Source organism: Callorhinus ursinus, unplaced genomic scaffold (genome assembly GCF_003265705.2).
Source record: "Callorhinus ursinus isolate GAN/ISIS: 27379988/994484 unplaced genomic scaffold, GSC_fseal_2.0 scaffold47, whole genome shotgun sequence".
Classification (NCBI taxonomy): domain Eukaryota; kingdom Metazoa; phylum Chordata; class Mammalia; order Carnivora; family Otariidae; genus Callorhinus; species Callorhinus ursinus.
In genome coordinates, this window is record NW_027397109.1 from 5,524,862 (window position 1) to 5,544,421 (window position 19,560).

General features: G+C 50.8%; 1 protein-coding gene and 1 long non-coding RNA gene across 2 annotated transcripts in view; one reads left to right on the forward strand and one right to left on the reverse strand.

Moving 5' to 3' along the window:
• Nucleotides 1-6,579, forward strand: part of LOC112840042 (uncharacterized) — an 8,771-nt gene extending 2,192 nt beyond the window's left edge. Inside the window, exons 2-3 of the long non-coding RNA XR_003212370.2 lie at nt 5,442-5,578; nt 6,489-6,579. This is a non-coding gene — a long non-coding RNA (uncharacterized lncRNA). The remainder of the gene's footprint in view (nt 1-5,441; nt 5,579-6,488) is intronic.
• The window catches only part of ADAMTS17 (ADAM metallopeptidase with thrombospondin type 1 motif 17), a 359,075-nt gene that overhangs the window by 8,827 nt on the left and 330,688 nt on the right, over nt 1-19,560 (reverse strand). Inside the window, exons 22-23 of the mRNA XM_073882500.1 lie at nt 12,174-12,378; nt 8,049-8,201 (exon numbers count right to left, since the gene is read on the reverse strand). Of these exons, the coding sequence (XP_073738601.1) occupies nt 8,049-8,201; nt 12,174-12,378 (358 nt within the window). The remainder of the gene's footprint in view (nt 1-8,048; nt 8,202-12,173; nt 12,379-19,560) is intronic.

Here is a 19,560-nt window from a genome sequence, read left to right on the forward strand (position 1 = left end):
TGACTTGACCCTGAGGACGAACGTGATTCCAGACAGGTCCGAGGGGTTGCTTTTGAACAGCATCCCCTTGTAACTTGAGCTTACTGCATTTGGGATAACACGGCTGCAGACCAGGAATTCCATCTCCGCCTGCCTCCCCTCAGCCTCGGCTTTAATTAAACAGTGAGGAGACCACAGTGTCTCCTGCTAGCATCGGATTAGCCCCAAGCATTGCTGTGAAGCCATTCCGGGGCTTTTAAAAATCCCAGCAAACAGATCTATAAAAAACATCTCTGGTCTTGTTTGAAGCACTCTTTTCACTGTGGGGGATTTTTTTTCAGGTTGCTCATTACATTAACATTTAACGTGGCTCCCTGAGACTCGGGAAACAAAGAAATGAAGCAGTAATAAATCCAGCCGGAAAGCTCCCTGCCAGACGACCCGAAGTGAGGGCAGCCCCTCACGCCCCCTCCCCAGCAAGTGCTGGGCCCTGGGCTTACGTCATTCTCATTAGTCCCAGTAACCACGGCTGTGGCCAGGGCAGTGCTCAGAACACAGTAGGTGCTCAATAAACACGCACCGACTGCATGAAAGGCATCCACATGGACACAGCACTGCCTTTCAGAGAGAAGGAATGGAGCCCCAGAGCGTCCATACAGCTTCTCCCCAGTGAGAGCTCCAGCACGCCCCCCCCTTTGCCCTCCTCCGGGGCCACACGGCTCCCCAGCAGGGAGGAACCGGGTCTCTGTCACCCCATGGGGGCCTGGCCCTCAAGACATGCTCCTCTGCGGCGAGGCCTTCCTTCTCTTCACTTCTCCCAGCTGTAAAATCATGACTATAAATAACACCAGATCCCAAAGGGGTGTTTTGAGAATTAGCTAAAGGAGGTCGTAAAAACCTCAGGAAGAGGGAAACGCTACAGGAAGGTTTGATACTTGCTCAAGCCCAGGTTCCGACGGAGGCGGGGGCGGCCGGGCTTCCTCCCCAGGCTCTGGGGTGAGCCGCCTTCCCCCCCCCCGCCCCAACTCCGGTCTCCTGCTCTGAGGGGCCAGCCAGCCCCCGGGCAGGGGCAGTTTTGGCTCGCAGAGCCTGAGGTGGGGCTGGGGGAAGGGCAGACCCTCATACTAACTCCACTTTCTGCTGGTGTCTGAAGGGCACTTGGCTGGTAAAATGTCAAAAGCTCTTCAAAAGCATTTTTGACAGATTCCCCCCCAGACTTGGCATGAGCTGTGCAACCATCGGAAGCTGTTGAAACCTGAAATAGCAGGTTTTAAACAGTAATGAAAATCCCCACTGTCTTTGCTCTAGCCTTGAAACTGGAAATGCTTTCACACACACACACACACACACACACACACACACACACACACACACACACACACACCCCTTCAACTCATACTCCCTGGCAAACTGTTTTTCCTTTCTCGCCTCAGCCTCAGCCTTAGGTTTCCCTGTGTCTCTGAATTTGCAACCTGCCAACCTACAGATTTTGGCTGGGGCCCTACAGCCAGGGAGCCTGAAGGGCAAGGTGACCCCTGATGGCCTGCAAGGGCTGGTGATCCCAAGAGCTTTTGATCGTGCTGTGTGAGCCTGGAGCACAGAGGACCCCACAGGGCCACTGTCACTACCTGTCCTCGGGCAAGAGCCGTGATCACTCTGGTAGCTTAGCTTTCCCGGCCTATCAGTGACTGTGTGAAAGACCCTCCACTCCTGCTGGAGGAGGCAGGCCCAGGCACCCAGCAAATGCTAGAGCCTGTCTCCTGCCTCCTAGGTACGCTGTCACCATGCACAGGCACCGGGTCAGGGCATGTACTGTTTTATGGGACCTGAGCCATACTCAAAGAGCTGTTCTAAGAGGATTCTGATAAGAGACAGCAGAGCAGGGATGTGGACCTGTGTCCTCCTGACCACATGCCCTGCTCAGGGGTCACTGATGGCGCATGTGTTCCTTAGGGGCAACAGCTTCTCTGATTCAATGGCGAGATCCAGGTAGTGGCTAAGACCCAGGCTTCTGTGCAGGGGAGCCACCCCTCTCTCTGATCCCTCGCTCCACACAAAGGCAGCTGGTTTGACAAAGGTTACGGGGTGAATGGAGGGACTGCAGGGGAACCGAGGGGGCAAAGGCATCTGCCATTAGACAATTTAGCTCACTTCCATGCAAGCACCTGTCCTGGCAATTTCTGGGGGCTCTTCTGCTCTATAGCAAGCTCATTTCTCTCAACTGAGCACGTATGAGCTCTAGACTTTTCTCTGGAACTCTATGACCCAGTGGCAGGCTCTGTTCACCCACGCAAAGTGCTCACACCAAGGGAGGTAATCTGCCCTCTCTCCCTTCTGCCCCTGCTCTGAAAAGCACTGGAATGTGATGACTCTCCTTTTCCTGGCTGCTTACATTCCTAAGAGCAATATTGAATGGAGGACTGGCTCTCTGTCTTCGTGCAGAGGGTTGGCTGCCTGTGTGGTACGGTTTCACACAGTCCAGAAAAGGGCCCCGATACCCCCGATGCCTCACACACTTCCTCTTTGATGTCCAAGTTTCTTTTTAATAAGAACTCAACTTTTCATTTCACAAATGAAGGTAGACAACAGGCAGGACCTCAGAGAGAGACAACAGATTTACACTAAAGTGTGAATGACTGATACAAAGCCCTTTTGGGAGCAGGTTGTGATGGGGGTGATGGTGGAGAGAAAACAGGTAGATACCTGACTTTCTGACAAGCATATGCCTGTGATAGTTAGAGCTGCAGGCATCTTAGAGTTCAGCTCCCTCCTGTTTCAAGTTAATAATCTAAGCCTCTGGCATTATTATGAACCTGAAGGAAAGGTGGATTAAGAGTCAGAAGGCAGGGACCAGACTCTTAGCCCTGCTGTTTTCTAGTTGTGTGACCTTGGGGAAAAAAGCCACATCACCACTCTGAGCCAGTTTCCTCATCTGTAAAACGGGGATGGGACCAAATGAGATGATACAAGTGAATGTGCTTTGTCAATTCTAAAGCACTAGTGGATGTTAGGGGCCATTGTCACTGAGCCCAAAAGAAATAGCATCACCCTCCACCAGCAACCCCATCCATAGCTTTCCCAGACAGAGGATGCCTGGGTCCCAGAGCACTGTGTTCACACTGGCCCAGGGGGACTCAGTGTGGCCTAAGGTGGTTGGCTCTTTGTTGGTCCATACCTAGGCTGGGTCAGGTATGGCAGAGACAGGCTGTCCACTCTCTGTTCACTCCCATGCCCAGGACAGGTCTGGCACATTCTCTCCTGAGAAAAGGAGCTCAGGAAGTGCTGCCTGAATCACAGAGACTTGGTTGCAGACCCCCAGCTTGGCAGGCAGGCCAGCCTTGCAGAGTGGGGTGCGGGGTCAGGCCCCACCAAAGAAAGTAGGTGCAGGCTTTGGAAGTGGTATGGGCTGAAACAGTTTCTGTAGCAAACCCCTCTCATTCCTTGCTAAGGCCATGTTGCTGAAAGCCCCATCTCCCTGCCCAGAGCGCAGGGAGGCATGTACCAGCTGTCTGGGGACAGCACAGTATAGAACAGAGACTCTTACACGCTTATTTCTTCCTCTGACCTCCCAAGGCCTCTGGGAGGTGCTGTGATTTCCACATCACAGCCTGGGGCTCGGGTGTGAGGGGCATACCTGGGGCCTGACTGAGGCCTAGGAGTCAGACCATCTCCCTTCCACGGGACCTCCACTGGCACCAGGAAGTCAATGGTCACTTTGATCCCTTCAGTGAAAGGGAACACCATACTCTTAACGCAGAGAGCCAATGGTTTTCTCTAAAAACACCATCCATTAGAGTCCCTCCAGAATAATTTGTTTCTAATTAGAAACATCCCATCAGCTCAGTCGTGATTTATGCCTCTGGTCTTGAAACTGAAACATCTCAACTTTTGATCAAAAGTCATGCTATTCTAGAAAGAAATGTGATTTCCTCCTTTCCCATTTTAAGTGACATCTCCCCGCCCCCGGGTTGAATACCCAGCATTTAGCGGGTGGAAACAATGATTTGCACAGATCTGGAAATAGCAGATATCCCAGGAGGGCAGGTCATTTTTCAAACATGGCAGAGAGTAATAATGCCCTCAGCAGGAATGGGAATGTGAGGTCTGTCCTGCGCGTGGGTCCCTGGTTGGGGTTCAGCCATTTGCTGAGGCTGGAGGAGGGGCCCTGCCTCCCCACGGTCCTGGGTGCTGCTCTCAGGAACCCTCACCCAGCTACAGGAAGAGATGGGTGCCAGCCTCTTCCCAAGGGATGACTGCTCCTTCTTGCTTCAGTGAGTACAGGACAGCACCTGCACCATCTCCGTGGACCGGTGTCTGTCACCTCCCTGGAGACACGCTTATCTTTCTTAACAGCACCTTGGGGCCAAGTAATAGGAGATTGCTTGGAGGCAAAATGTCAAAGCTTCCAGATACACCGAGGCTCTGACAGCCCTTGGACTTCTCTTGACTTTCCTTCTGGGCAGCTTGTTTGAAGCCTTCAAATTCTGGCATGTGGGCGGTTTGGAGGCTGGTTACAGGAGAGGGTTTAAAAGTGCACCAACCCCATGTGTGTGACAAGGGCACTGTCCACAAGCCGTAGAGTGAAGATAAGAGGTCAACGGCAAAGCAAATCTAGTCCAAACAAATGTAAATATCAGGGTACCATCCATCCAGTGGAATCCACTTATGTTGGCCGGTTGCCCAGCGAGTGAGGACAAGGACCCCTCTGGGGAACTGCATCCTTTCCGTTCTCCAGAGAAGGAATGGGGAAGAGCAACGGGCAGATTTCTAGAACTGTACTGTACAGATTTCTACAACTGGGCAGGCCAGCCCACGCGGTGATGGCAGTGGAGGAGGGAGTGGTGATGAGGCAAACCGTCAGGGTAGGGGTCCCACAGTTGAGTTTTGTGCGGCCCCTGCCCCATCACGCTTGCTCAGTATGCTCATGCATACCTGGGCTTCCGGTTCCGGGTCTGTGACCAAGTTCTCAGCTTGGTAGATGGAGTCTGCCCTGGGCCCCGGCTCTGGCCAGACGTGCTGGGCTTCCTGCCCCCCCCCCCGCCATGCTGAGTACTCTCCCCCAAGGCTCTGTGCACACCAATCTGATGCCACCAGATACCGCCCCTGGATGGCAGCCAAGATCATCACATGCCATCGATCTTTCCTGTTTTTAAGGCCAAGGATGACTGATCAAGCTGGCTGTGGTAAAAAGCAGGCACTGTGGCCTTCCAATACCTTACTTTCCAGAAAGCTGGGAGGCATTATTCACCATGACCTGGCTAATAAAGAGGCAGGCCAGCTAAAGGCTCTACTTTGCCTGGTGGACTGTGTGTGGGGGAGTTTGCTGGATGGCAAGCCGGCCTCCTCAGCCAAGGAGGGGCCCTTGAACAATGGAGGAGGGCGAGCGTAAGCTACCAGATCTGGGGTAGCACGGCGAGGAGCCTCTCAGGTACGACTCACATTCATTTCCTGGCGTTTTGCAGCTCCCCGCACCAGGAAATTCATGGTACTTAAGAAAACAAAAGTGTCCGTCTGGTCTTCAAAGCCCGAATGGTGAGGCTGGAGAAACCCAGGCTCTGGAGAGCCAATGACCATCTCTAGGACATGCTGTGGCTCAAAGGTACCATCATGGGGCCTTCGGAGCCCCTCTCATATGGACTAAACTCTGACCTGGGGTTCAGGAGCTTGGACTCTGCCAGAGCACTGTGGGCCAGTCACTTTATCTCTGAGCATCTACTGTCTCTTCTAGAAAACAGGGCCAGGGACCTGGTCAGAGGGCAGAGGCGCAGGGGTAGACCTCAAACTCTGATGGGTGCATGCAGCCCAGGCCCTCCTTGGCCCCTCCCCTCCCCTCTGCTTCCTGCCCAGGGATATCTATGACCATGGAGGTCACCCTTCGCTAGCACAGGCTGCATGTGGGGGGTGACCCCAGGACCCTTCTAATTCCCCAAGTAGAATGACAGCTTTGTTCCAGTCCACACCTGGACATTTGGAGTCCAGACAGTGGTCTTCTGCCTCTTACTATGTTGGGGAGCTCCCCTTCTATGTTTTCTGACAATTCTGACACAGAACACTCCCCAAATGTTTTCTTATTGATTAGAACCCATACTGTTGAGAGCTCGCTTACATTTCCCTGGGCCTTTGGGATACACTGGTGACCCTTCTCAAGCTGAGTCTGACATGCTTGGCCATGAGACAACATTTCGTGGCATGGTTGTATAAAAGGCGGGGCCCTCCGATCGATAAGACAAAGTTAGATGAGATCAGAACAGGTTAGTCCTGGGGACTGTGCCTCACCACAGCGTAAACACTGGGTGCTGGGTTTGGGGCAGGAAAAATGGGCTGAGTTGTCAAAGCGCTTAGTCACATATACTAATGCCTTGAAAGCTCTGAGCATCTCTGAGAAACAGGCAGGGCCAGTGTTAATGATTCTCCATTGCAGCAATAAAGAGACTGAGGGCCAGAGAAGTTAAGATACCTTAAATGGTGAGTCAGAGATGTAACTCAGCCCTTTGATGCCTCTCTCACAGGACTCGAGGTTCTAACGGCAGTTTTGCAAGAGCCTTCAAGCGAAGTTCAAGTGAAGCCTCCTCCAAAGGAAGACATCCTGGCAACTCCATTCTACGTGTTATTACATTCGTGGAGAAACTGGACTGTTGGCCCAGTTCTATTGCTTTGGTCAGATCTTCTGATCAGGAAGTAAATAAAAAGGAGGTGTTTTTGGTCTTCCCCAAATTCGCAGTTATCCAGAAGCTGCGTTTTAGCATAGCCGGCAAACCGGAATCTGAGAAATTGGCTTTTGTGCCCTCCAAGAGTTTGGAGGAGTTTGTATTTTCACTTGCAGGAAGGTGGCACTTCTGTGAGGACCCGATCTGGGTTAAGTTTTGCTTTCTAATGGCCAAACCATCTCTCCTTCCATAAAGCAGAGGCACAAACCAAATTACTGCCTGGGCCAGGCAGCTAAATCAAAACGCATAGTGGCTAGAGGAGTGTGGGGGGGCTGGGAGAGGGCCAGGGCTTGGGGAAAGGCACCAGGCCTGCTCGGCCCCAGGGCACGGTGGCCAAGTGAGGATGCAGGCCACATCACCACATTGCCAGATTTCCAGACAAGGGCCCCAAATCCAGATTTTCAGGCGAAATCGCCCTGTTTTTAAATGTTAGTAACTAATTCCAGAATGTTTATGATATCACGCAGGCCACGCAAAAACTGGGGGCCCTTGGGCCACCAGTCTGCAAACTTGGGGTGAAGAGACATCAAGAGAAGTGAACGGGGAGTTTTCAGTTGTGAAGACCAAAAAAGAAACACGAACACCCTCTGCTGCCATTAGAAATTTTCCTTAGAAAATCAGACGTTAGCGAATGTCACTAGAAATTCTATGGTTCTTGGGAAAAGGTTCCCTAGCAGGCCTCTTGGCTGGTGCTCACGTGGGACAGCGGTACTTACCTCAGCTCCCCCCCCCCCACACCAGGAAACAGGCGTCAGAGGTAATGGGTTCACAGATACTAGGGGCATGAATAAAAGAAGAGCTGAACAGCAAAGAAGTTTTCACATCTGATTTACATTGCAGTGCTCTTTCACGCTCTCTGCACCCCCACCCCGGGCTGCAGGCCAGGCTCTAGAAGATGGCTCTTCCTTTCTGCCCCGCCCCCAGAGCCCCCACCTGCCTGCCCCTGCATCGTCTGGGCCCTCACCCAGGGGTCCTGAAAGTGAAGGGAAGAGCTGTTTGCCCCTGACCCCCCTCCGCGTCCGTTTCAGCCAAGGCTCCCCTGTGTTTTCGAGGCTTTTGTGGTGGCCAATGGTCAAGCCCCCCGAGGGATGCTGGGGCACAGGCTGCACACAGCACAGGGCAGCCAACTGGGATCCGGGACACCCTGCTCCGTACTTTGGGGGGCATTCGGTTTCCTTCTGGATGCACACAGCACAGGGTCATGGGCAGGTGCAGAGCTTGGAAAGAAAGCGAACTTGCCTGGGTAGCCTGGGTAGCCCGGGACTGCCTCATGCAATGGAAGCCCATGTGATTGCTGAGCTCCTGCTTGCAGAGCTCCCCGCGTGGCTGGGCAGGGTGGAGACGCAGGCCCACAGGACTCACCTTGGACCAGTCCCCAGTCTTCCACTCATAGCAGCCCGAGTAGTCCTCGCACGCCTCCTCTGCTTTGGGCCTCGTGGACGCGTCGCATTTTCCTTGCGAGTTGGTGCACGTCACAGTTCGTTTTCGGGTCCCTTTGCCGCAGGTGGCCGAGCACTGCAAGACATCGTTTGGATGTTTGATCCTGTCTGGTTCAGCTCAAGGTCATCAAGGCCTATTAAGTCGCAACAGTGTGCCAGCCCCAGGGCCAGGGACGCAAGGATGACGATGCTGCTGGGCTTCTAGAGTCTGAAGCACATGGTCCCAGCTGTGACTCCAGCCAAGTGGCCAGTGATGGGGGCGGGCCACAGGAGCGGGGAGAGCTCGAGGTACCAGAAGACCAAACTAGGAATTTAGTGGCCTGCTACCAGGTCCAAAAGACTGATGCAGTGGAGAAGTTCAAGGGGCAAATGCTGGTGGACCCTCGAGCAGAGCAGGGGACAGGGCCAGGGGAAGCCAGGTAAGGACACCCAGGCAAAGATGCCTGAGGCCCCTGACTCCTCCGAGCTGGCCTCTAGCTCCACACACGCTGCCTGGGCCAGCCTGGGGCAAAAGCAGAGGCTCAGGGTGGAAAACAGGGAGACGCAAACCCAAGCCACAGGTGACTTTCATGTTAGGCCATTGGCAAGCTCTTGTAGAGAGCTGCAGTGAATGTGTTAAGTGTGGATGCCAAGAACATCACTGAGCAATGGTCCCTGTGGTAATTTACCTACTTCCCGGGAGACACTGCAAGAGAAAGTGTGGTGAGGGGACCCAAAGAGGGCCTGAGGAATGACAGATCATGTGCGAGCCCTGAGAATTCAAGATTCCCACGCCCTCAGGCAGCAAGACCCACGGCAGACGGGGTGAGAGGTGGGGTGACAGCTGTAAACAGGGTGGACCTGCGGGGTGTATCTGGAGCCTGCTCCTGGCGTGCTCCCCCTGCACTCAGGGAGGGACCTCACCGGGCTCCGAGAGTGCTTAGCCACCTCAAAACAAAGCAGAAGGAAGCCCAGGCAGAGCAGACCTATGACCTCGGGAGGATGGGACTGACTGTGCATGATCCGGCCAGCAAGAGGAGGTGACGTGGCCTGCAAACCCAGGGAGCTCTCCCTCTTATTTGCCGGGTACGGAAGCCCTGCCTGTCTCCACCATGGAAGCAAACATGTAACTTGCGGAGATGTTGGCCTGAAGGCTGCATTCTGCCCAGAGGTAGAGACACAGTGAGCCCCAGGCTCCCAACAGCTGGGTCCTAGAGCTATGGCGTGGACAGCCCATGCGCTGTGGTGGCACAAAATGGAGCCCTCACAAATCGAGCATCTGCTTTCATACTTAAGCTTGATTTACCAGAAATATACAGCAGATATTCTTGAGCCACAGCAAACTTGATTTTCCAAAAAAGTTCCACTGTGTCCCCTGAGAAAATGCACCTACAGGACAAAAGTTGTTCTTTATAGTTCTATTGTTAACATTTATCCCAAAATGTTATGTAGCTTTATTTTTCCGATGAGTTCAATTTAACTCTCCGAGGCTTTTTTTTTTTTTTTTTTTTGAGACTAACTTAGATTGGCTTGTTTTAGAAGAAATACACATGCTTCAGAACTGGTTGTGGTGTCATCTGGGGGGAGCTGGAGAGCATGTGCATTTGGTCCTGTGTGTGGGTGAGGGATTGGCTTTATAGGATCTTGGATGCAAGGGGTCAGTCCAGAGCAGGTGTCATCCTCTTGGGCAGGATGGGTTGTGGCTGGGAGGGCCACTGCTGAGAGCCTGGGTTACCGAGTTGAAGGTCAGTCTCTCTGCTTCTTCTGCATGGTGATGCTCCCTGACCATTTCATTAGCTCTGCCTTGACCATTTGACTTGTGGGCTCCTCCCTGGCACCAGCACCCACACCCACGCTCTTTCTTCAACTAGAAGCCTACTTACCACTTCTGCCAGAGTTCCTGCATTGTCTTACTCTACTCTGCATTCCCTGTCCCTTTCCCTTGAATTTCAAACACTATAATGTCTAGCCTGTTTCTTGACCAAACCCAGGCTCAGCCCTTCTGACCAGAAGGTGGGGCTTCCTCTGGAGGGACCTAGGACAGGAGACAGTCACTATCTTTTGCTTCCTTCCTGGTATCTGCTCCTCATTCAAACAAAGCGGGGAAGTATCTGCTCCTCATTTGAACAAAGCTGGGAAGAAGCTGGGGGGTAGACAGTACGGCTGATCAACACTGCTGGCTATATAAAGGCAACCTCCTCAATAAAATAAACTTCTCTGCCACGAGAAATTTAAACCCATTTGTTTCCAGAAGAAGAAACATTAAAGGGCCTTCAGCACTGGGGCGCTTGGGTGGCTCCGTTGGTTAAGCATCTGCCTTCAGCTCAGGTCATGATCCCAGGGTCCTGGGATCAAGCCCCATGGTGGGCTCCCTGCTCAGCGGGGAGTCTGCTTCTCCCTCTGCCTCTGCCCCTCCTCCTGCTTGTGCTCTCTCTCTCTCAAATAAACAAAATCTTTAAAGGGGCTTCAGCATGTGGTGAAGCAGTAGAAATACCAGTTTGGTGAGCATCTTGTGAATGAGGGCAAGGTTTGATTCCAAGTTGGACTGTTCAGAAAGAGGCATTTGGCTCGAGCCTAGGGTGAGCCAGAAGGAGACTGATTGGTATGGATACTATTTCAGCATTAGGATCAGGTACACACAGAGATAGAGACGTGAAATTAGAGAGATTTCTTTAAATCTTGCTTCAGTTGTCTCACATTTTCCAATCTGGTGTTCTTTAATACTATGGTGATGGTTGATAATGTCAGGCTTGGTTATTTTGGTAAGGAAATTTTTTTTTTTCTATGAGAAAGAGTCTGAATGGAAAATTTATGGCTTTGATCTGATTAAAACATAAATCTTGTTTGGATCAAGAGCCAGGTGATCAAGAACCTCAGGCTCAAGGTGGGTTGGCGGGGATGGGGGTGGGGGTGGGAGACTGCATGCCTGACCCTACCCCTCCAACAAGTAGTCCCCCTCCCTAAAAGAGGTCCCTTGAATGTTCAACTTACAGTCCTAAGTACATATAAAAGATCAAAATTTTAAACTCTCTCTTTCCCCTAAAATATCATAAAGGGCAGGCTGAAGATTCAGGTCTTTAACAGGTACATGTCAAGATCTGTCTGAAAAGTAAACCCCATTTCTGAGTAGCCAAGGGCAAACTTTTCGTTCATTAAGAATGGGCTGAATACTTTCTTATTCAAAATAATTCCAACTGTTTGGCAATAAAAAAGGAACTTTAAAAATATTTTCCACACTGAAGAGTGTCTTGGATTTAGCCTTTCTGACTTTCCTAGAACACATTTGATGGAGGACCTGAGGGAAACTTGCCCTTTATTCAGCCTTTTATTTTATGGCCAAACAGTCAAAATCATTAATGCAAAGTCAACGCAAAGCCTTGAAGGATGATACTACCAAAGATAAAATATTTCCAGAATCAGTCTTTCAAGTTAAAACTTAACGCTTAATTGACCTCTTTCCAAAATGTTTTATGGCATGAGATGTATGACTCCAACTTGTACACAAAAACTGTCCCTCCCAGTGTCTGCTTGCCTCTTACAATCCACAAAGACTGACACAGAGTTCAAAGAAAGCCTTTGAAACCACCTTCCCAACTGATCGCACCAGAATTCAAATACACCAAAAGAAAATTAGGTCAGTTGGTTAGTCAGTTGGTCTGTCTACCTACCTACCAACCTACCCCCCAACTCACCCACCCAACCATGCATCCATCCATCCATCTACCCATCCATCCAACCATCCATCCATCCATCCATCTACCCATCCATCCATCCATCCATCCATCCATCCATCCATCCATCCATCCATCTTTATGTGAGAATTTTCATAGGAAATGGGATCGAACTGTGGTAAATATTATCAAAAACATATATATGATCAAAAACACATTACCCATGTTTGTTTAGCCATACTGTCATCTCAGATGGAATTTAAGAATATGTGAGCTAGAACACATCTTAGTTATCTGGGGGCTGGCAAGCACTGTGATACTTGGGTTTGAGTCACAAATACCATAGAGGGAAAGGCACCGTGTTGGGGTCCCTGTGGAGAAGGCAGCCCAGCACCCACCTGTGACCACTCAGATGCCTCCCAGATGGACAGGCAGTCCTGGCCTTCGCAGCTCTGCACTGGTGCTGGCCGAGGGCCCGGGCAATAGAGGGGCCGTGTGGTGACGTGGGTGCCATTCTGCAGCTGGTATACGCAGGTCACCTCCCGATGCTGGATGCCCTTTTCACAGGTTGCTGAGCAGGGGCTCCATGGGCCTGCCACCCACCTGTCCAGGAGGAGGAGAGACAGTGAGAGAGTAACTGGGTGGGGAGGCCAGCTTCCCTGGAGGGCCTTCCAGACACATCATGGCATTTTGGGCCTGTAGTGTGAGGGAGGGAGATGGACGCAGAGAGCTTTGCAACTGACTTTCAAAATAATTCTGAAGTATTAGAGCAGAGGGAGTCCCTTGAGTTGAGTGGGTCAATGGCTTATTCAAAACAGAAATCCTTCTGCACACAACACCTCTATGGCAGGTTGAATTATTGTTCCTGAGCGGTCACTCTCCCTGTGGTGGGATTACACATCCCACCCCCTGTCTGCACCATGCTTTGTTCAATGGGGTGTCAGCAGACATGAAGCTGGCCATGTCCCAGCAGAAGCTTTGAGTGTGACTATGTGGTTTGGCTCTGCTTCTCTCCGTTTCCTGCCCTCTGCCATGAGAATAGCAGGTCCCAACACAGGGGATGCTCTGACAGCTGAGCTCTGTCATAACAGGACACTGCTGTCAGCCACTGAGATGCTGGGGTGGTCTGTCACGGCAACAAAACCTAACTGGTACCGCCCTTGACGGAGGACGCCCGGGTACCAGCTTGAACACACCTGGACCAGGGACTCCCTGCTTTCCAAAGAGTGGAGGCCTTCTTGGGTGGGGACTGTCACTCTTGAGGAGGCCACTCGCGGGCTGAGATAAGACTGAGCTGGTGAAAGTGCTCCACTAAAATTTGGCCCACGTGCCTTCCACTTCAGTGACCCCAGTTCGACCAGGGTCTCGGTTGGCCTCAGGGCCTGTAGGATCTCACCGTGTCCTCTCTCATGTTCCTCTCTCTGCCCCTCCCTCTGCTCACCCCTCCCCCAGCCACACCGGACTCCGTGCTGCTCCTCAGCTCTGCCAGCACACTCTTCCCCAGGGCCTTTGCACCCACTGTACCCTCTGCCCAGAAGTCCTTTCCCAAGGAACCACATGACTGACTTTCTTGCTTCCTTCCAGGCTCTGCTCACATGTCAGCTTATCCGTGGGGCCATCCCTGCCACCTTATGTGCTCACCCCTCACCTCCTCCCTGATCTGCCCTACACTGCTTTACTTTTCTCTAAAGTTCTTACCACCATGTGGCATCTTCTCTATTCATGTATGATATATAATATACACTATATATAGTCTATTGTGTTATACACTATATGTAGTCTATCATATATCATTCCTTGGTTTACTGTCTGTCCCCATTAGGACAGTAAGATTCAGAGGGCAGGGCTTTGTTTTGTTCCCTGCCTCATCATCAGAACCTAGAACAGTGCTTGGCACATGGGAAGCCCTCAGTGAATGTGCCATGCTGGGATGGATGAATGAGCAAGTAAGCTAGAAGTGGAGATGAAGAGAGGCCTGGCACCACCCAGTGTGTCCCCTCAAGAACGCTGCCAGTGGGAAGACACTACTGACGTTTCTAAACAGTAGGATGGCACGATCAGATTTGGTTTCAGGATCTTACGACTGTTCCAACTGATGAGGGAGAACTGAATGTTTATCAGAGCCAGCCATCAATGGATTCAGCCATTTTGTCAAGTGGTGAGCTCCTGGGAGCTAAGAGGATCTGAGGCTCGTGCAGGGACCGAAGGAGGAGAGAGTCCTTTTGTGTCCCCAAAAGGGCATTCAAAGCCCCATTTGTGTCCTGAGAAACCATGATTTCCAACTGCTCAGGGGTGAACAGAGGGAAGGGCAGAGAGAGGAACATGAGAGAGGACAGGGTGAGATCCTACAGGCCCTGGCTGGCCACTGTGGCTCTTGTTTGAATAAGATGCAGTCCCAGAGGGTTTGCAGAGGAGTGATGTGCCCTCCAGGCTTGGAGAAGGTCATTCTGGCTCTGGGCAGATACGAGTCTACAGGGCAGCAACAAGGAGACCAGGGAGGAGGCTACTGCACCAGTCCAGGCAGGAGATGAGAGTGGTTTGTACCAGCTGGGGGTGGTGGCAGTGGTTGGGCTAAATGTTGAGAGGATGGAGCTACCCAGGCCCCCTCCCTCCACCCTTATACTGTTCCTCCTTGTCCCTTAGGGCAAGCTCAGGCCACCTCCTCTGACTTCCAGTCCCCTTGGTAGAGCTCATCACTGTCCTCCATGCCCCCAGGGAATAACTGCAGAGAAGCTCCTCTAACCAGACCCCTTGCCTATGCTGTGGGATGGAAGTGACTGTGCCTACCCTGGGACAAGGGACATATCGCCTGTAAGCTGCTTACGCCAACACCTGGCACACCTAAGCCTGTATAACTCTTAGCAATTGTTCTTCTCTCTTCAGTAGGGGATGATGAAGTCCCAGAGGTGAGCAAATCCTGCTCCCATTTCAGCACCTGCCAAGTGCTTGGACAACACTCTCAGAACAAAACCAAATCCTACCCATTTCTCCTCATTCTGGTCTTTGGAGTAACATGATTGCCTTCTCAAATATTTGAAGATAGCTCTTTTGTTCCCCCATTTAAGCTTTCTCTTATCTTGATCAAAATAATTTGCATGTGGCAGATTCTGAATCCCTTCCGTTCTAATTCTCTCATCAGTCACTGCTGTTCTCAAAATGGATTGCTTTGTCGTGGGCAAAATGGCCCAGATGCGGTCTGAAAGCAGCAGGAGAGAATGTGATTTTTTTTCCCCCCTCTTTAAAGGAGGCTCTGGTTTCATTAAACCAGCTCAGCTCTACACTGTCTGTTTTTAAGCAAGTGGACTGCACCTCTGTTAGCCCCAGTGATTTCTCTTTTTCTCTCCTGAACTGACTCTCAGCCAGATCTCCTTTGTCCTGACCTTTTGCCATTGACTTTGTGAATACAAATGTCGGGCTCTAGCTTGAGACCTGGTCAGTGCTCCTGCGTTGACCTCAACTGTGAGAAGAACTTTCTATCCCCCTCTTGTCTTTTTTTTTTTTTTTTTAAAGATGCTATTTATTTATTTGCGAGAGAGAGAGAGACAGCGAGCACAAGCAGTAGATAGGGGGAGAAGCAGTTTCCCCACTGAGCAGGGAGCCCAATGCTGGACTTGATCCCGGGATGCTGGGATCATGACCTGAGCCGAAGGCAGACGCTTATACTGACTGAGCCACCCAGGCATCCCCCCCACTTCTCTTTTGTATTTTCTGTGCTTCCCAGGGGTCAAGCTGGGAAGCGGGACCTCTATGTCCTACTCACAGGAATGTCACCTGCCCGTGGGCATGCGTTGCCGTTGGCCAGGGGGCACCAGCATCTCCATCTCTGGGCACACAACCAGAGCATGGGCTCTAGGGAATATGCCCGTTGACTCTGGTCTACACAAAGGTCACATCTGGGCAGCTGAGGGGATGGGGCATAGCTGGGAGAGGTTGAACAGTCCTCCCTCAGACATCTCCTATCCCTCCTGTTGCATCACAGACTGGGAAAGTCAGACCCACGGGGATCAGCTTCCTGTAGAGCTGGGAGGGGTTACCTTTCTTTCCTGTTCTTCTTTCCTTTGCCTCTGGTGTCTCCTGGGCCTTTGAGGTGCTTTGCAGAAGGATGACAGAACGCAAAACAGCCCATGCATCCCACCTTCCCTTTCCAGAAGAATCCTTTGACCCCCTGCAATGTCCCTCCTTGCCATTGCCCAGAGTCTGGCAGGAGAATGGGGGACAGAGCCCTAAGCACATGCAGACGTGCACAAAACTGATCTATGGTCTGCCCTGCTCCCTAAAGGGGGAAATTCTCTGTCTCCGGGAGCTGGGTAAAAGGGCTCCCCCTGCTCCCCTCCTTGGAGGGCTAGTTACTGTCAGATTCAAAACAAGCCCTGTCTGAGGCCAAGGCAGTCTCCCAAAACCGCTGTGGTTCTCACGGACAAGGTGATGGGGTGAGAAGGGGGCACGAATGCACTCCCCACCTGCAAGTCCCACATGGGGCACGAATGCACTCCACACCTGCAAGTCCCACATGCGGCAGCTCAGGGCACCTTCCCAGCTCTCTGTCCCCTTGCCCTTCCTTCTCCCGCTCCAAATTCCCAGCTCCGCACAGGGCTGCGGACATACAGATGCAAATACGGCACGAGGCCTCAGGAGACAGACAACCAGCCGGCCAATCACCATCAGGGAACGAGGCTCACTGCCCAGGCAGAGGGGAGCATAGGGCTGTGGTGGCATAGGGAGGCGCCTCACTCCATCTCAGGGTGAGTTTGGGGGAGGCGATGTCTGAGCAGACCCTTAAAGTACAAGCAGAGGTAACTGGAAATAAACTCAGCTGTTGCATATTGTTTTACTCAGGGGCCCTTTGTCATTCTAATACTTGATAGGTTTAAAAACAGTGATAGGAGTGTTGAATCACTATACTGTACAGTTGAAACTAACATTACACTGTATGTTAACTAACTTATCTATTTTTATTTTTTAAAAGATTTTATTTATTTGTGTGAGAGAGGAGAAAAACAGAGAGAGAGAGAGAGAGAGAGAGAGAGAGAATGAACACGAGGTGGGGACGGGCAGAGGGAGAGGGAGAAGCCGACTCCCTGCTGAGCAGGGAGCCTGATGCAGTCCTCGATCCCAGGACCCTGGGATCACGACCTGAGCTGAAGGCAGACTGAGCCACCCAGGTGCCCCCTAACTGGAATTTAAATAAAAACCTAAAATAAAAACAGTGATGGGAAAATATTTGGTGCCCCTGTTCATGGCAGCATTATTCATGGTAACCAAAAGGCAAAAGCAAGCCTAGTGTCTGTTGGTGGACACATGGATGAACAAGATACGCTAAGTACGTACAACAGAATAGTACTCAGCCTTATAGAGGAAGGACATCTTGTCCCAGGCTGCAGCATGGGTGACCCTGGAGGACATTATGCTGAGTGAAATAAGCCAGTCACGAAAGCACACGTCCTGAATGATTCCACTCAGGTGAGGCAACTGGAGGAGTTAGATTCACAGAGGCAGAAAGTAGAATGGAAGCTGCCAGGTTGGAGGGAATGGGAAGCTCGTGTTTAATGGGCGCAGAGCCGCCCTTGCCCAAGAGGCGGACAGGGTTCTGGAGAGAGTCGGTAGTAATGGGAGCACAGCTCCGGGAACGTGCTTAATGCCACTGAACTGTAACTTAAAAATGGTTAATGTGGTAAATTCCATGTGTATTTCACTACAATTTAATTTTAAAGAAGCGATGGTTAGAAACAGGGAGTAGATATGTGAGAAAGGGACAAGGAAGTGAGGTGTCTCCCCAGGCCCAGGAGGCAAGGATGAGACAGGAAACAAGGCTGGTGCTCAGCTCCGTGCAGCCACATTGTAGCCGTGGAGCATCCATGCAGACCCACTGGCGCGGGCAGCCCTGACAGACGCGGGAGGAGCTGGCTAGGGGACCGATGCTGCCCCGCACACACAGGCTGCAGGTGATCGGAGCTGTTTTTCAGCTAGATTTTTTTTTTTTTTTTCTCCCGATCTTGACAAATACCTCAGCAAGGTATGGGGAGGAAAGAAAAAAAAAAAATAACACTTTCTGGAAACTTTGGTTTTGGTGGCTGAAAGAAACCACTTCACCAGAATGAGTACACAGCTGCAGGATGCCAGTCTATGGCCAGGGGACATCACCATGCAAGTAAACATCCGAGGAAAAACCCCATTAATTCCAAGTCCAGGAATTTGAGAAAGGAACTGCTGTTCCATAAAACAATTCATGTGACAATGACAACTGAAGTCTGATTTTTTTCTTTTTTTACTTGTGCCCCCTGGAAACCTTAACAGTGACGTGTACTAGCTAAGTTTGAGTTCGCAGATCTTCTTAAAAGCAGGAAAACGAATTCTTGAGGAAGCCACTGTTAACGCTTCTATAGTTCAGGCCGCCCCGCCTTGGTTGCTCTGGAGTCACGAAGGACCGGATTCCTTTCCTGCCCAGCAGGAAAGAGTCTTGGCTCCTCCACACACACTTCAAGTTTGATCATTCTAATCAGATCCTACCTGAGACCTTGTATTTATTCTTTCTTTCTTTCTTTCTCTCTTTCTTTCTTTCTTTCTCTTTCTTTCTTTTCTTTTCTTTTCTTTCTTTCTTTTTCTCTTCTCTTTTCTTTTCTTTCTTTTTTTTTATTGTTGCTGTAGCAAATGACCATAAAGGGAATAGCACAAAGCAACAGATTTAGCATTTGACACTTCGGGAGGTTGCAAATCTGACATGGGTCTCACCGGTCTAAAACAAAGGTGCTGCCACCAGGGTTGGTTGCCTCTGGAGACTCTGGGAAGACCTGCCTTTTCCAGCTTCCAGACACTGCCCCCCGTTCCTTGGCTTGTGCTCTTCAAAGCTAGCAGTGTCAGGTCAAGTCCTTCTCATGCTATATCCCTCCAACGTTCTCGTCTGTCCTCCTCCTCCACATTTAAAGAACCTCTGTGATTGCACTGGACCCATGCAGATGCTACAGGATAATCTATTTTAAGGCTAAGCTGATTAGCAACCCATATTAGTTTGCGAGGGCTGTTGGAGAAAGGACCCCAGGCTAGGCGGGCTTGAACCCCCAGAGAGCTGTCTCATGGTTCTGGAGGTCAGAAGTCAAAAACCAAAGTGTTGGGAGGGTTGGCTCCTTCTGAGGGCTCTGAGGGCTCTGTTCTATGCCTCTCTCTCCTTGTTCTAAGGACAGCTGACCATCCTTGCTGTTCTTCACTAGTACACGTGTTACTCCAATCTCTGCCTCTGTCTTCACATAGCATCCGCCCTGTGTCTCTGTGTCCTTACACAGCTGTCTTTAGAAGGACTCTGGTCAGATTAGATGAGGGGCTCACCCTACTTAGTATAACCTCATCCTCACTAATTACACCTGTAATGACCCTATTTCCAAAAAAGTCACATTCTGAGATACAGAGGATTAGGACTTCAATATCTTCTTTTCCTTCTTCTTTTTTTTTTTTTTTTGGTGGGGGAGGGCTATAATTCAATCCATAGTACAATTTTAATTCCAACTGAAACCCTCTGATTTCCCTCATTTCCCTTTGACATGGAACTCAGCATATTCACAAGTTCTGGGAATTAGGATATAGACATATTTTTTTGGGGGGGCATCATTTTGCCTACCCCACACCCATCCCATTCACAGTTCTGAGAAATTTCAGCTTCTAATCAAAATGCACTTTCTATTCACATCTTGATCTGGCTGAGATTTAAATCAGGCAAAGATCTTGTGAAATCTGCTGAAATGTGAGTTAGTGGTTACAAAGAAAGAACGCCCTATTCAGGATCCCGTTCTTTTG